Source organism: Neopsephotus bourkii, unplaced genomic scaffold (assembly GCF_033783945.1).
Source record: "Neopsephotus bourkii isolate Nb327-2 ecotype Australia unplaced genomic scaffold, CSIRO-AGI_Nbou_v1 NB_485, whole genome shotgun sequence".
In the NCBI taxonomy this organism is placed as follows: Eukaryota; Metazoa; Chordata; class Aves; order Psittaciformes; family Psittacidae; genus Neopsephotus; species Neopsephotus bourkii.
In genome coordinates this window covers 50,906-68,286 of record NW_026900986.1, presented here as the reverse complement: position 1 = coordinate 68,286, position 17,381 = coordinate 50,906, and the positions used below count along the sequence as shown (strand labels likewise).

The window sequence follows — 17,381 nt, the reverse complement described above, 5'->3', positions numbered from 1 at the left end:
CTCTCAGATTCCCCTCCTCCCTGGCAGAGCATGAGATTCAGGAAGTCCTTGGTCAGAGTAAACATTACTGAGCAGGAGCTGAAAACATCGGTGTTATTAGTGCTGTTCCAAGGCTGAAAGTCAAAAACACAGCACTGCACCAGCTACTAAGGAGAAAAAATGACTGCTACTGCTGAACTCAGGACAGCCATTCTTTATAAATCTAAAACGTGTCTTACAGGTAGTAGACTTTGTTCACACTCGTGAATAACCTGGGCAATAGTGTCCATTGCTAAGTCCACCCCTCAATCCATCTTTATGTTGCATCTCTGCCCTGATGGCCTGAGGTGTCATGGGCCCACCAGGCTCAAAATAATTCACCCTCCCCTTCAGCAGTTTCTGCAACTTGTTGTTGGGGACTCCATACAGCTGCCTTCCATCTCTGATGCTTCCAAAGCACTGGAGGGGCCTAGTGGACTAGATACTTGCCCATACTGTCCCCGACACCCTGCCGGTCATGACTGTCCAGCCTTGTGGAAAATCTCTTCGTCCTCCTATATTGTCATCTAACCCTAGACAAGACCCAAACACAACTCTGCTTAACTTTTGAGATCAGACAAAATGGTTGTGGGTAAAACACAGTCTGTATGTGTGCCAACATGCTGATCCCCATCACAATCAGCAGGCAGATCCCAATGGTACCCAAAGGCCATTCAAAACCTTCAGAACTCTCAAATGATGCTGTACTTGTTACTGGGACTGGTGTAGCTGCTGTGCTTGGAGTTCTAGTAGCTGTGTTGTCTGCTGTGGTCGGAGTTTCTGTACTTGTTGCAGGGGTGTGTGGGAATGTCTCCCTCATAGGCTGACCACCTGAAGAGTGGAAAAAGGATGTGTAATTGCTATACACTTCTATTATATACCTCCCAAAGTATAGAGGTGATGACCACACTGGGAACACAATTCAGATTAGTTTCACGATCAATGAGTCTATTGTATTACAAGTCATTGCCATAAAGTACAGTGAAACAAGAACCTTAGCCCAGGGCCCCAGCCAATAAACAGTAACACAGCAAATAACGGCTGTAAGTAAGGTACGACATACTGAAACTCTGAGATCAAGTGCACCAACTTTGAGAACCAGTAAGTCAGCATTGTGAGGAGTGACCATTAATCCAAAACAATAAATGCTTATCACAAATATGATTAGACACACTCTGGTCAGATCTGTTGTTATCTCAACCCTTCGTGCCCCACGTTGGGTGCCAAAAAGAACTGTTGTGGTTTAAGCCCAGCCATAAATCAGACCACGCAGTCTCTCTCTCGCTCCCCCTCTTCGGGCCCCCCCCCCCTTGCTCCCGGAGGGATGGGGAGGAGAATCGAAAGAATACAACTCCCATGGTTTGAGATAAGAACAGTCCAGTAACTAAGGTATAACACAAAACCACTGCTGCTACCACCAATAATAATGATAAGGGAAATAACAAGGGAAGAGAATACAACTGCTCACCACCTGCTGACCGATATCCAGCCCAACCAAGCAGTGATGTAGCCCTTCTGGGTAACTTCCCCCAGTTCTCTCTCCTGGGCATGACGTGCTGTGGTATGGAATACTTCTTTGGCTAGTTTGGGTCAGGTGTCCTGTTTCTGCTTTCTTCTGGCTTCCCTTCCTCCCTGGCAGAGCATGAGACTCAGGAAGTCCTTGGTCAGACTAAACATTACTTAGCATCAACTAAAAACATCAGTGTTATCAGCATTGTTCCCAGGCTGAAAGTCAAAAAACACAGCACTGTATCGGCTACTAAGGAGAAAAATGACTACTAGAGCTGAACCAAGGATATTGGGTTAAGAAATATTTATTTTGGGCAATCACCTTCCTTTGGCTGTAGGATTATAAAGGAACAGCACAATATTGGACTATTTTAGTTCAGAATTTCTGTCCTGTGAGTTACTTATGATTGGCAACTGAAATCTCACCCATTTTCATAAATGGAAAAAAAGATAATTGTTAGATCAGGCCTGAACCCTTTCTCATCCTAAAATCTCACTTAGACTAAATTCTTAGTTGGATGACACCTGGGGATAGAGAAGTAAGGTGTCATTTTTAGTGGTGTTTATCCCCCCAGCTTGCCTGTGTTTCTCAAGCTAGGGGCAGGTTGACATGCTCTCTTTTTTCTATCACTACTGTGACTGGTGCAGTAGAGGTCAGTGTTGATTTGCACTGTGCAAGTAGTCACACATATGTCTTTTGGCCTCTTGATATCACCACTGTTGCCTTTCAGTTGTCACTTTGAGATACTTCTGGCAGAACACATTGAAGGTGATTGAAAAATTTGAGCAATAATAGATTAAATCTGTCCTTAACTGGGTGGTGCTTTGCTCTAAGTAACTCTTTGACCAAATTGTAGGGCAGGTGAAGGTCTGTAGTGTGAGTTTTGTTCTGTAGTATTCTCTTGGCTCACCAATGTGTTTAGTTGCTTGTGAAAAGTCTGTTATTTTTGATCTACAAGACTGATGGAAGTTCAGCATCCTCTGCATTACCTGTAAAACACTCCCCAAAAGCATAGCATTTTGTAAGCATTAAGGAGAATGTTCCCACCACTTAATGTTTTTCTGTGGCCTTTAGGTGTATAAGAGAGAATTATATGCTACTTGTGGATTTCTTTTAAAAGCTAGTTAGGCACTTCTGAATATCCTTATTTCTGAAAATACAGGTTTATTGGCTTTCTATCTCAATAGTCAATAACTACTACATTCCTGAAAAGGCTTTTAAACTTAATCTAGCTATAATAGATTCTGATGTTACTCACTGGAATGCCTTGGCCTCTTTTGGAGTTCATTAGGTTGTTTTCTTTCAGTAGTTATGTTGGTATTAGTACCTCCACAGAAAAATAATTAGACTTTCAGAAGAAACACACTGTTTCTAATTTTTTGCTTTTTAATTTCCTTGAATTTCATTGCATTTGTGTATGATGACATTAGTAAACAGGGACAGAAGTTGTTCTTTCTTACTACTTGATGATGATGATAGCGATATACTACTTTGGATGAAAGTTTGGGGGGGTTGTTTGTTTTAATACTGATGCATTGTTACTTCATGGTCCTTTTGTGCCAACTTCTTTTTCAAGAGCTCAGTTTCAGCTCTCAAGCATAAGCTGTTCTTGAAAATAAAACTTTTTATTATTTAAATACTTCCTTCTTTAATGTGTCAGTATATACTAATGTCGAGTCTTTAACTGTTAATATTATCGGGTGAAAAGAGATAAATAGCTGCTGTTTCTTTAAGATATTTCATCAGAATAGTAATCTAACTTCCATAAAAACCTAAATGTACCTTAAATGGCACTGGGAATTATGCTACATTGTTGGTTTGGGTTTTGTTTGTTTGTTTTATAAATGAGAGTTATGAGTCCACCTTAGGTTTTTGCCCTTTTTTTTTTTTTTTTTACATAGAATGTCTTTTCTTTTGTAGAATAATTTAGTTTGCCGTGTCTTCACAGCATATTTATCAATCTACACAAATGGGAGAGGGGAAGAAGGGAAGGGAGAGCTGACCGAAAACTGTCTGGTTTTATATGCTTACAAATCACTGTGTCTGTCTTAACAGGTGAAAAACCATTTGAATGTCCAAACTGCCATGAACGCTTTGCTAGGAATAGCACGCTCAAATGTCACCTCGCAGCCTGTCAGTCTGGAGCTGGAGCTAGAAAGGGAAGAAAGAAGCTGTACGAATGTCAGGTGGGTAACAGAAGTAGCAGAGTCTGAGGCTAGATATTCGTTCCTGTGCTGAGGGAGTGTGGGACTACTGAACAGGAAACAACGAGAGTGGACTTATGTATCCAAGAACTAATTTTAGTAAAATAAAATATAAAGATGGCATTCAACCACAACATGAAGGTAAATTCTTATATCTAAGTAGTTCCATTTTAAAATACGGAATTAGTGATATGGAGCTTCATAATTGTTAACCAGGGAGATTTCTGTGGATAGGTAAGTGTTAATCTGCATCTTGCTGATCTTTCTGCTTCCTTTTCAAGGTTCTTGATGCACTGACCTAGGCCTTTCCTGCTTGTGAGCATGCTTCACTAAAGTCCAAAATATAAATCATAGAATAGTGAAGGTTGGAAAGGACCTTAAGATCATCTAATTCCAACCCTCCTGCCATGGGCAGGGACACCCCACACTAAACCTGAGACTCCATCCAACCTGGCCTTGAATGCTGAAAGGGATTGAGCATTCACAACTTTAGGCAGCCTGTTCAGTGCCTCAAACCCTCGCAGTAAAGAAATTCTTCCTCATATCTAACTGTCGACGCGAGAGTCACGGACAACGCAGGAACGATCAATGTGATCAGTGAATGCCAATTTCTTACAAAGCTTTAACTCCTTATATACCATTTCTTACAGGCACTTGCAGTGATTTGGCATATTATGATTGGATACATGTCTTGAAGACCCTTAGTGACTAACACATAATTGGTTAAGCACAGGTGTGAGAACTTCACCTCGAAAGCTTGCCAACAGTCCACAGTTCTCATTAACTCAGTGAATTACAGCTTCTTCTTATCTTGCTTGCTTAAGCTTCCTTGGGCCTCTCATGGCCTTGCTGTATCTTTCAGGATAATTCAGTTTATGTACCAATTACACGTTCTCCCGTGAGAACACTGTCTCCACATCTCCCCCTTTTTGTTTTATGTATCTTATGGATGACACTACTTGAGCAGGGGATTTGGGCTAGATCATGTTTTCAACATATGCCAACTACAGGCTGCTGGGCCTGTCCCTTTTTTCTGCTGTATGGCTCTCTGGTAACAGGGGAGGCCATCCTTCACATCAAGGTCTGGCATGGCATGTGTCCCCACCGCTCCACGCCTGCAGGGTTGCAGCCAGCAGTGGAGCTAAAGGTTCTTCTTGGTGGCAAACACAGAGGCCAACCCAGTCTTGCCCTTGATTGTGGTAGCAGGCATTTGGTCAGCCTCAGTCCTTGCACCTTCTTGTCAATACAGTTTCACCTGCTTCATCCAATAACAAGTTGTTATTATGGCAAGGCACACACACAGATTTACATTAACAGAGTAACTATTACAGGGTGCAGCAGCATGTTGAAGATGCTGATGCCAGCAAGGAACTAGCCAAAGAAATGTCTTACCAGTGGAATTCTCTCACCCTCTTAATTTGTTCCATTACCTGCTTTATAACACTACCATTGTATTAGAATATTTCTATCTTTTGCCTTAGCATTTTCTAGCAGCTACTACAAATTTCTATACTCTAACATCTCTTTTACAAGTGACAAATCCATATAATACAAGGTGTAGTTTTTTATTAGCAGCTGGCTAGTAAATACAGGTGGTTTCATACACAAAATCAAAGCCTCTAATAATAGTTACTTTACAAACACACATATTCAAGCTGTTATTTTTCAGTTGCCCCCAAATGATGTTTAGCAATCATTGGTTTTTCTCTTCCTCTGTCTCATTCTGCTTGGGGTATTCACGGTCAGCTCCTGTAGCTGAGGCATCAGGTTTCTCCATTCGTCTGTCCAGCTCATGGCAAGGCTTGACAAACTTTGCAGGCAGTTGCCATGGACCTGTAGGTAGGAGGACACAAATACACCCCCTCATCCAGGTTATCAGTTCTTGAGAAGTAGACAGGTTAAACGAGGAGTTTGCTGCATCATTGCCCTTTTTTTTTTTTTTTTCTCTGCCACCCTGATGCTGCTTAGGTGACGGCTCGTAAGGCTTGTGGTTGCACTACCCCTCTCGCTTTTTCAGTTATCAGTTCTTGTTTCAACTGATCTATCTGTTCCTCCAAGTCTTGGGTTCATCCCCAGGTTACTCTAAACATATTAAGCTTGGTTTTGTTTTGTTTTGTTTTTTCACTCCTCAGCTCTGGTGTCCATCCTGGTCCTTCCACCGGTGGAGCACTGGGAGCCAAATTGGAGGGCAGCTTCTTTTGAACATGGGGACCAAACTCTTATCAAATAACTTTCCCCTTCCCCCCAAAGTCGCTCACCCTGCTTTGCAGGGCTGCAAACGCCTGCCTGCTCGGCAGCAGCTACAGCTGCCTGCCTGCTTCAGCAGCTACCATAAATACCTGCCGGCAACCACACTTTTGCATTAACCCTTTCTTGCCTGAAATGTTAAACTGCTACCGGTTAAAAACTTTTACATGAACCCAACAACAAAAAATACACAGAACACCATCTGCCCTCAACACACACACACACACACACACACACACACGGGATCCCACAAGCACAGTCCACACAACTACAATATTTGAAGCACAAAATCCCAACAATCATTACTTCCACTACACAATCCCATGTACAGAACGTGGCACAAGGACCCTGTGGAGACTAACAAGAAAACCAGCTCCGAGAAGCATCATCGCAGTGTGAGGTGGCAGGCTTAACCCTGGCGGGCGTCCCCGCAAAGACTCTGCCTCCCTCACATCGCATGAGGTTTGGGCTTTTATACTGACCAAAATGCACACTCATTCCGACACAGGTGGCCAGCCTATGTTGGAGGAAGTAGCCAGCAGTATTTATAAAGGTCTCCAAAGGTCAATAGAAACCTGGACATACTTATTTTTACCAACTTCTAGTACATGAGTATCCCAGAGAGAATGTATTAAATGAGTTGTATATGGTGTCATAAGTCCACAGTCCATCACAGTCTGCCTGATACTCGTGATAAGAGCATACGAGAGACCTTCCCACTGCGGGTCTTGATGCAGAACATACACCACCAGGAAAGCACAGTACATCTGCATCCCCCTCTGGTCTTACTTCTCCCTTTACAGCTGTGCATTTAACATGAGGATCTGGGGGGGATATAAATCAGGCTCCTTTTCCAGATGAATAGGCTCCAGGTCAAAAGGACCATCCAGGTCAGCATCAGAATTATCAGGCATCAGAACCTCAGGAGCAGCAACAGCAGTCTGATGGAGGTGCACAGGCTCCTTCTCGGGGTCAATAGGGCCTGAGTCAAAAGGATCATCTTCATCTCTGTCCTCAGTCTTCGCAGCCGCAGCGGCAACCGGCAGGGGGGGGGGGGGTGGTGGTGTTTTTGGTGGGTTTTTTGTTGTTGTTGTTGTTTTGTGTTTGTTTTTTTTTTGTTTGTTTTACTTTAACATAGAAGAGCTTGCTCCCTTCACTTTGGAAGGACTGAAAACATCCATAAAACAGATGTCCTAAGCTCAAATTTCAGTTCAGTCACTGACAGTGGGGGTGTCCTGGGGCAGTGTTGACTCTTTGCAGTGTTTCACCCATCGAGCTGGCACCCAGCACAGACCGGAATCTGTAATTACACACATATAACCTTGACCAGTTAGTTTTACTTCCGCAGGACCTTTCCAAATGCCAGTTTCCAAATCCTTGTCCTGGACCAGAATACCCAGAGTTTTAGTCATATTACCTGAACCTAATGCCTGACCATGTATTATAGCAGGGGGGGGGTCATTAAAATCTCCTGTCAATCACAAAAAATTCATAACATATACAGCTTTCTGTATCTTTGCTGTTGGTGTAAGTCCTTCTTCCCCTGTTTTTTGTTTTTCCAACAACTGTTTCAAAGTTTGATGTGTTCGTTCGATAATAGCTTGTTCTGTAGGAGAATGAGGAATACCAGTGATATGAGAAATACCCCAAGTATTCAAAAATCTAGAAAGTGTAGCTAGATGCATTGTCTGGTTTTAGCTGTAAAGGTACTGCCATAGCTGCAAAGCAGCCACGTAGATGTATGATTACATGGCACAGTCTCACCAGCCAGGGGAGTGGCCCAGACAAAGTGAGAAAAAGTGTCAATAATAACACGGAAATATTTCAATTTCCTGAAAGAGGGTACATGAATCACATCCATTTGCTAAAGCTGAAGAGGCTGGAGGCCTCGAGGGTTGACACCAAGGCCTATACCTACTGCTTGGCCTTGACAATCGGGACAAGATTGCACAATGCCTCGGGCATCTGTTAGGGACATTCCAGAGTGTCGAACTAACATCTTTGCTGATTGATGGAAGAAGGCATGGGATGCTCGAGCTTGTTGAAAGATATCTACAGAGGGTCCTGCCCATGCTGGGGCAACTAATTTATCCACTTTGTTATTGCCTTCACTAAGGCTTCCTGGAAGGCCTGAATGACTGCGAATATGCATAATAAAATATGTACATTTACAGGTATTCACAAGATGTAACAAGATCCACAACCTGTGATTAGTGAATTCTTGTAAAATTGCCCTTTCTATACATTGAACAATGCCTACAACATATAAAGAATCGCAGACAATATTAAGAGGGCTGTCAGGCCATCGTTGAAATATTGCAATAACAGCACTTAGCTCTAGTGTTTGTAGCGAATTGGAAAAATGACCAAATATCTTCTGCTCTTTCCAACCATTGTCTGTTTGCCAAACATATCCGGCTGTGTGATTGATTTTGCTTGCATCTGTAAAGACAGTTAATCCTACAACAGGTTTACTAGGATAAAAGGTAACATCTTCTTTAGCATTGTAAACATATTATGAGGTGGAAAATGTATATTAAGAGGACCAACAAAGCTTATCAGAGCAAACTGAAAAGCAGAGCTAGATTGTTGTGCCCAATCTAACCATACCCTAGTAAGTGGGAAACAAATTTGTGATGGATCACAGCCCATAATTTTCTGACAAAGCGAACGACCTCGTACAATCAAAAGAGCAAATACTTCTAACCGAGTAGTTACAGTTTTAAATAGGAAAATCCATTCTAAAATGCATAAAGAATCAGTCTTTTGAAGATCCCACTGTGCTAGTAGACTAAATGGATAATACTCACTGTTGACAGTAAATAGAATAACCTGTAAATCTGGACTCCGTTGAGCAGCATAAGAGGTAGTGATTTATGTCATTATGTGATCTAAGGCCTCATTCTGAGCTTTTAATAGAACTTTTTTTTTTTTTTGGCCTTTGACTCACCCTTTAAAAGGGGCATGAGATCAGTCAGATCATCATTTGTGATTCCACACAAAGGGAGAATCTACTGAATATCACCCATCAATTTCTGCACGTCAGACAAGGTTTTTATCTGTGCGGTAATTTTAACTTTCTGAGGCCTAATTTCAGTTCCATAAATGATCCACCCGAGATATTTCCAAGGACTTCACGCTGCTCTCTGTCTGGTGTACTTGCCAGTCCTGCTTTCTGATTGTAGCAGGTAGAGCAGATGGTCCTTGTTTAAATCTTTGCCTGCAATTAGGATATCATCCATATAGTGATAGATAACACATTTTTGCAGTTTTTGTCAGATCAGTTGCAATGCCCAGGCAACATACAGTTGACAAATACCAGGAGAATTTTTCATACCTTGAGGTAAAACAACCCATTCATATCTCTTAGCAGGCTCTCCTTTGTTAATTGCTGGGACAGAGAAAGCAAATTTTTCACAATCGCTTGGGTGTAGAGGAATTGTAAAAAAACAGTCTTTTAAATCAATTACTATTAAATCCCAACCCTGAGGTATCACTGAAGGGCTAGGCAAGCTAGGTTGCAAAGCAATGACATTCAATTGTCTTGTGTCCAAATTTGTCTGTGTCCAAATTTGTCACATCTAATACATTTATCTGCAAAACCAGTAACCCCACTGGGGGGGGGGGGGGCTGCTGAACTAATTTTCTTTAAAGTACACTGTTTCTTTTTAAAATGTCTTGTCCGTCCACAATTATAACATCTCATACCTTTAGTACCCCCACGATCGCCCTCACCTTATTGTAGAAGAGGTTTAACAGCAGAGGTGAAGACAGTAGCCTTTTCCTCTGCTGTGCCCCCTTTAAACCATATCTGAAGGTGGGGAGTAAGAAACGATTGAGCTATCATACGGATATCATATGGTGCTAAGATATATGCAGAAAAAATATGTGCAGTAATTGCCTGAGTATACGATGATTTTAACCCGTAGGATGTTACCGGTTGACAGCCTCCTTTACTGCCTTTAAATCCAATGCCTCCCACTCCTTTCCCCCCTGTGGAGTGTTAAACACCGGGAATGCCGAGGGACCCATAGCCGAGAATTCCCCCATAACAATTGCATCTTTGATCATCCCACAGCAGGATTATTACCATAATCCCCTACCCGGTGCCCAACACCCCCCTCCCACTCCCCTCTCTTTACTACAGGATTGTAGGAGGGTGGGGCAGAGGGTTCGGAGGTTTCTTTTGTCTCCAATACTTCTAATTTCTTCAGCAGCTGTCGCTGAGGCTGGTTTGCATATGCCAACGAGCCGAACTGTCTAAACCATCTGAATCTGAGTCGGGATCAGGAAGGGGAGTGTACAAGTCCAGTTCTGCCGGAGACTCTGGGTCTGGTTCCAATTCCGATTCGGGGTCTTCTTCCTCTGGGTCGGAGATGACCGCATTTGCACTTTCTACTTGTACTTTCGGGTGCGAGCGCCATTTCACTTTATCTTCCCCCTTATGCTGAGGAGGCTTCTGCGATGCCGTGCCAGGCACAGCCGTGGGAGGGCAAATGCCATAGAGGTAGCACTCTTCTCTACCTCTGACTGACTTTGTGAAGGAGCAGTGGCCAGGAAAACAGATGCCACTGCTGCCTGTTCCGATTTCATTTCCTTTAATGTCTCAATTATCAATCATCTCCATAACGAATACTTCAGGGCTTCCTTTGTCCCTTTACTAATCTCATCCCACAACGCCTGACCTATATGTTCCCATTCAGAAACTTCAAAGGTGGCTTGCTCTGTGGGGATAAAGCCACGATCCCGGGCCCACTTTACCAGCCTCTGTAAGGTGGCACTATCATGTTGCAGTCCTCTCTTAGAGGAAAGAAAAAGCACCTTTCCTTACCATATCAGAGGTCCGTCGTGAGCAGCGGAGGTCGGTCGCGGTCGATGGCTCCCCGAGAATCTCTCGGTGCCGGCTGGAGCAGGACCGAAACGCGATCCGCCTCGGCAGTGCCCGCGAGGTCCCATCTGGGTCGCCCAAAATGTTAGCGTAGGAACTGACACATAACCACCGGAATGGTTATATGAGGTGCTTTATTGCAGCGCTGGGAAACCAGGGGCACGCAGCGCTGAAATCTGGCTTCAGTCTTGTCACCTAGCATTCCCAATTTATACAGTATCCAACACGGATTACATCATCAATCACACGTATGCCCTACATCAGTCCATTGCGACATCAGCCTCTTCTGCGTTCTTGCGCAGCCCCCTCTGGTGGTCGTCCTGATGAAGTCAAGGAGTCTTCCTCAGATGAAGTAAGTAGTCTTCCTCGGATGAAGTCAAGAAGTCTTCCTCAGCTTGCTCCTTTTCACTTTCTGTTCTTTGGACGTGTTCCCCACCATTATGTGGAGGTCAGCTGCCCTCCTATTTTCCCCTTGACTGCCTTTTGGTATACCTAGGTTCTGACTTGGATAGATTCTTATAATATACTTTTCTAATTTATCACTTATACCCTTCACCATATACAGATGTATTACCTCCTGCTACCAAGACTACTATTGTATCACTGGTTACTGGTTAACCACGAGTACCGGACTGCAAAATTATAGCTCTTTCTAATCTACAAAATCACACTATTGATTTATAAACCTCTTAAACATAATCATTCCTACCATTTTATATGATTATTTATCTTAAAAACTTCACTCTTTTCTAACAGTTCCCCCCCCTTTGAAAATACTTCACTCAACTTAAGTCAAGTATTTTCATTTCCTTAGGTAGCTGTTTCCTGATATGTGGGAGGAGAGGGGGGGGCTTTGGATATTCTTTTTTAATTACTGTCCCTATAATTCGATGAGTCCATGCATTGCTCCGGGCTGTTTCCTTTTGAATACAAAAATACATCAGATATAACATTAAAAACATGATCATCATTGCAACTACAGTTTGAACGGATCCATCCAGTAAGGTGAAGGCCTAAACTATCAGAGTGCTCCAATCCAATTTTGTTCAATATATTTTCTTTCTCCTTCCGCTTCTTGTTCCACTTTGGTCAGCTGGGAAATATCATATTCTATGTTTGCAGTTACATTAGGAATGTGAACACAATAATGATCTATTCTATCCTTTAAATATCCACAAACACCATGTTCCTTAAGTAACAACAGGTCTAATGCCATTCTGTTCTGCAAAGTCATTTTAGTTGTTGCTTGTAATTGCAAATTTAAATCTCTGAATCCTTTCTTTGTCACCCTGGCTAATCTTTCTGTTTGGCCAATTAGCCTGTCAATCATTTCTCTATTTCGATATGCAGCTATTTGTGCAAATAAAGATTCAAAAACTCCACCCTATTTTAACCCCTGTGGAGGGCTCCTGCCATGTGTCATTATCATCATCATTATTTCTTTTAGTTCGAATTTGCAGGGTTTCTAGCTTGTCTTTGAATGGTGACTTTTTCCAAACTGGACAAAGAGTTGGTAATCCTAGGGTGATTTCTTTGACTGGGCCTCCTATGGATAGGTGAGTAGTCCAAGTTCCACCACTTGCTGCCCAAACAAAATGTCCTATACTACACACTGTAGAATATTTACAATCCTCATTGCTAATAGGGACCTGTATTCCTTTTTCTCCAATTTTTAGTCCTCAGCATGCACATCCTGCCATTAAAGCAGTTTTAATTGAAGGTATTGTAATTTCCTCAGGGTTTTAAAGTATCAGCAATCTAAAACTTTAGTACAATTCCATCAAGGAACGTCTTTAATAGCATTCTGACTAACTCTATTTATAGACAGCAAATCATCGATGTCTATATTCTCTGCTACGTGTTTGCTTTCCTGTCCATTTAAGGCACCAAGATGTATTTCCGATATATTGAAATTTCTGCAAAATGCTCATTGACCAGATTGTGTCCCAGTTCTGTTTTAAACCATTTTATTTTTCTTTCTTTGCAAAGTCTGCATTGAGTTTGGTTGTGTGACACAATTGCCAATTATTGTTCCTTTACATTCATACATGGTGTGATAGACTAATATTTGAGAGGGTTACTCCCCTTCGCCTAGTTGTGGTAATGCATTCAGTTACAGATCGTCTCTTTTATCAGCCGCGACATTTGCCTATATGGGCCCAAACAGAACCATCGCCAAAAGAGGTCCGGTCAGGATCACAGTGCTCAGCGGTCACAGCCCCAGGGGTTGCAGCCCTTGGCAGACCCTTCCAGCTGCAGCACTGATTCCCTCCGGTCTTGCCCTCTCTGGCAGGTCAGATGTATATTTCTCATCAGCTATTATGACAATAATATTTGATCCACAACAACTGTTCCAACGAGGTTATAGTTTCACACCGAATGCAAAAGAACTCTAATTGATTTCTCATTTATTACCCTCAGATCCCATACTAATCTATATTCACCATTTTCAAAAATAATCACTGCATCCAATTTGGCCAATAAGTCCCATCCTAAAAGGGAATGGGGTATTCAGGTACATATAGAAATTTGTGTGTTAATTTCTTTCCTCTAAGTCGCAGATCCAGGGGCTGCAATAATGGTCATATTTCCTCCTTCCCTGTGGCTCCCACAATTATTGTAGTTCTTTCCCCTAATCTTCCATGTAAATAATTTAAAACTGAATAGGTAGCCCCTGTGTCTATTAAAAGTATTACTTCTTCCTCTCCTAATTGTATTTTTACAAGGGGCTCTTCACTTCTCACCCTGTCTAGTCAGCTTTGGTTATCAAACTCTCCTAACACCATCGCCTTAGCTGCATCAGATCCCATAAAAGAATTCCCTGGAGACATAAATTGTCCTCCCCTAAATGGACATTCATTTTTCCAGTGTACTTCCTGTTTGCAGTATGCACGTTGATTATATCCTAACCTTTCTACATTCATTCTTGCTTTTGGATTACAAAATCCTCTTCCTCTAGGGTTCAGGGACGACGCTGTTCTCTCCCCTGGGTTGCTGCCAACAAATTCTGCTGCTGATTGTTTTCAGGTAAATAAATCTCCAGGTGAGAAGGGTACTTTAATGCACACCAGTCCTTCTGTCTTAAAGGCGCAAGCACTCCTCTGGACGTCTGAGCCTGCACTTTTCTTTTTATTTCCCCTCTGTCGAGTTCTATGCGAGACTGGGGTAATAGGGAGGCTTGCTTTCTGATCTCTTTTACACTCGCAACTATCCAGACTCTCGAGACTACACTATCACTCATCTTCTCCCCCTTTCTTCATTTAATGCTGGCGTGGGGCTGACGGAGCGACTGCCAAATCCAAACTTTCAATATCGCTCCGGTGTTGTAAGCTATTGTCTAAAACAAGGCACTTCATACATTTTCTCAGTAACACATTCCTTACACTGTTCATTAACATTTACCTTTGCACCCATTATTTCACAAGATTTTTGCCACTCACCATTATTTCTTAAAGAAAAGAATTATATATAACACCTTGTCCCATTTTCTTTCCTGTTATAACATCAACTGCAGTATAGTATTATACTGTTAAGTTCCATTTTTCAGGCCATTTCTCCTGATCCCCCAGTTCATACTGTGTCCACCATACATTACAATAATTAATTAATTTGCTTTTCAGCATACTCTGCCCAAATCCACCCTCCTTCCAATGGCTTAAAATACAGCCTAAGGGAGAGGGCTTGGGAACAACAGCATTTTTTTTTCTTTTTCTCTTTTTCCTTTTTTTTCTTTTCCTCCTTCTTTTCTTTTTTTTTCTTTCCTTTTTCCTTTTGTTTTTCCTTTTTTTTTTCCCTCTTTTTCCTCTTTTTTCTTTTTCTTTTTTTTTCTCTTTTTTCTTTCTTTTTCCCTTATTTTCCTTTTTCTTTTTTTTTTCTCTACTCCACACACACCACACACTCGCCACTAAGTTACAACATTTAGACAGACAGATGCTGATCCTGCAGCACAAATACCAATACCAATACCACTTCTGCCGAACCTGCAGAGCTTTCGCTACTGTCTAACGGACGGCGCCTAGGCTTTTACCCCGGGAGCTCGCCTAGCCCCAACCAAGCGCAGCTTTCGCCGCGTCTAACAGGCAGGCTTTACCAAATCAGACTTCGCGAGGCCAGATGCAGCTTTCACCGCATCTCTCTGGTAGACTTTTTGAAGCCAAAGTTTCACCAAACCAAGCAGGCTTCGCCTACAGCCAAGCTTATCAGAAGTCTGTACCCTTACACTTTACCAAAATTCGGTACCATAATTACCAAACCATACGAAAATTCGGTACCTAATTACCATACCATACGAAAATTTAATACCGTAATTACCAAACCATACTTTAAAAAAATCGGCACTGTGACCGAATCAGAAAAAAAGGAAAAAGCACCTTTTCCTTACCATATCAGAGGTCCGTCGTGAGCAGCGGAGGTCGGTCGCGGTCGATGGCTCCCCGAGAATCTCTCGGTGCCGGCTGGAGCAGGGACCGAAACGCGACTCCGCGCTCGGCAGTGCCCGCGAGGTCCCATCTGGGTCGCCAAAATGTTAGCGTAGGAACTGACACATAACCACCGGAATGGTTATATGAGGTGCTTTATTGCAGCGCTGGGAAACCAGGGGCACGCGCCCCAAATCTGGCTTCCGTCTCGTCACATCGCGTTCGCAATTTATACATATTCGATATAGATTGCATCATTCACTAATACATATGCATTAAGGATTGCCACGTCAGTCTATTGTAACATCAGCCTCTTCTGCGCTTGCGCAGCCCCCCCTCTGGTGGTCGTCCTGATGAAGTAAGGAGTCTTCCTCAGATGAAGTAAGTAGTCTTCCTCGGATGAAGTAAGAAGTCTTCCTCAGCTAGTCCTTTTCACCTTCTGTTCTTTGGACGTGTTCCAACCATTATGTGGAGGTCAGCTGTCCTCCTATTTCCCCTTGACTGCCTTTTGGTATACCTAGGTTCTACTTGGATAGATTCTTACAATATACTTTCCTAATTTATCACTTATACCCTTCACCATACAGGTGTGTTACCTCCTGCTACCAAGACTACTATTGTATCACTGGTTACAGGTTAACCACGATACCAGACTGCAAAATTATAGTTCTTTCTAATCTACAAAATCACACTATTGATTTATAAACCTCTTAAACATAATCATTCCTACCAGTTATACATATATAACTATTCTATCTTTCAAAAATTTCACTCTTTTCCAACAAGTTATACATATATAACTATTCTATCTTTCAAAAATTTCACTCTTTTCCAACAATTTCATTTCCTTTAATGTCTCAATTATCAATCATCTCCATAACGAATACTTCAGGGCTTCCTTTGTCCCTTTACTAATCTCATCCCACAACGCCTGACCTATATGTTCCCATTCAGAAACTTCAAAGGTGGCTTGCTCTGTGGGGATAAAGCCACGATCCCGGGCCCACTTTACCAGCCTCTGTAAGGTGGCACTATCATGTTGCAGTCCTCTCTTAGAGAGAATGTGTTGGAGGAGCTCCATCACTGCCTGTTCCTCTTTGGGTAGCAAGTGCCCCTTCTCCTCCCCGGCCACTCACCTGATCAGGGTGAGATCCCACTGTTATTCCACTGTTTGCAGACGTCTGACTTTCACAGTGCCGGGGCTGCGCCAAATTTTGGCTGGCTCTCCGCCCCCTCTTCTTTGATCGGACCTTCAAACTTGCATGCCACAAGTTACCGTTCTGAGGGTCCCTGTTCTGGCGCCATTTGTCAATGCGGGAGTCACGGACTACACAGGAACGATCAATGTGATCAGTGAATGGCAATTTATTACAAAGCTTTAACTCCTTATATACCATTTCTTACAGGCACTTACAGTGATTTGGCATATTATGATTGGATACATGTCTTGAAGACCCTTAGTGACTAACACATAATTTGTTAAGCACAGGTGTGAGAACTTCACCTCGAAAGCTTGCCAACAGTCCACAGTTCTCATTAACTCAGTGAATTACAGCTTCTTCTTATCGTGCTTGCTTAAGCTTCCTTGGGCCTCTCATGGCCTTGCTGTATCTTTCAGGATAATTCAGTTTATGTAACAATTACACGTTCTCCTGTGAGAACACTGTCTCCACATCTAACCTAAACTTCCCCTGTTTAAATTTGAACCTGTTACCTCTTGTCCTATCAATACAGTCCCTAATGAATAGTCCCTTCCCAGCATCCTTGAAGACCTCTTTCAGATACTGGAAGGCTGCTATGAGGTCTCCACACAGCCTTCTCTTCTCCAGGCTGAGACCGGAACTGTACACAGTACTCCAAGCGAGGTCTCATGAAAGCAGAGTAGAGGGGCAGGATCACCTCCTTCAGCCTGCTGGTCATGCTTCTTTTGATGCAGCCCAGGATACAGTTGCCTTTCTGGGCTGCGAACGCACGCTGCCGGCTCATGTTAAGTTTCTTATCAAGCAACACACCCAAGTCCTTTTCCACAGGGCTGCTCTGAATGTCTTCTCCACCCAACCTGTAGCTGTGCCTGGGATTGCCCCAACCCAGGAGTA

General features: G+C 42.7%; 1 protein-coding gene across 4 annotated transcripts in view; it reads left to right on the top strand.

Annotated features, from left to right (window-relative positions):
- LOC133210717 (zinc finger protein 131-like) overlaps nt 1-17,381 on the top strand; it is a 57,657-nt gene that overhangs the window by 21,360 nt on the left and 18,916 nt on the right. For 3 of the 4 annotated variants that reach the window (XM_061350385.1, XM_061350380.1, XM_061350384.1), the window contains one exon: nt 3,584-3,714. In XM_061350385.1, coding sequence (XP_061206369.1) covers nt 3,584-3,714 — 131 coding nt within the window. Of the gene's footprint in view, nt 1-3,583; nt 4,213-17,381 lie in introns of those variants that run through there. The other variant, XM_061350383.1, reaches the window with a different exon arrangement.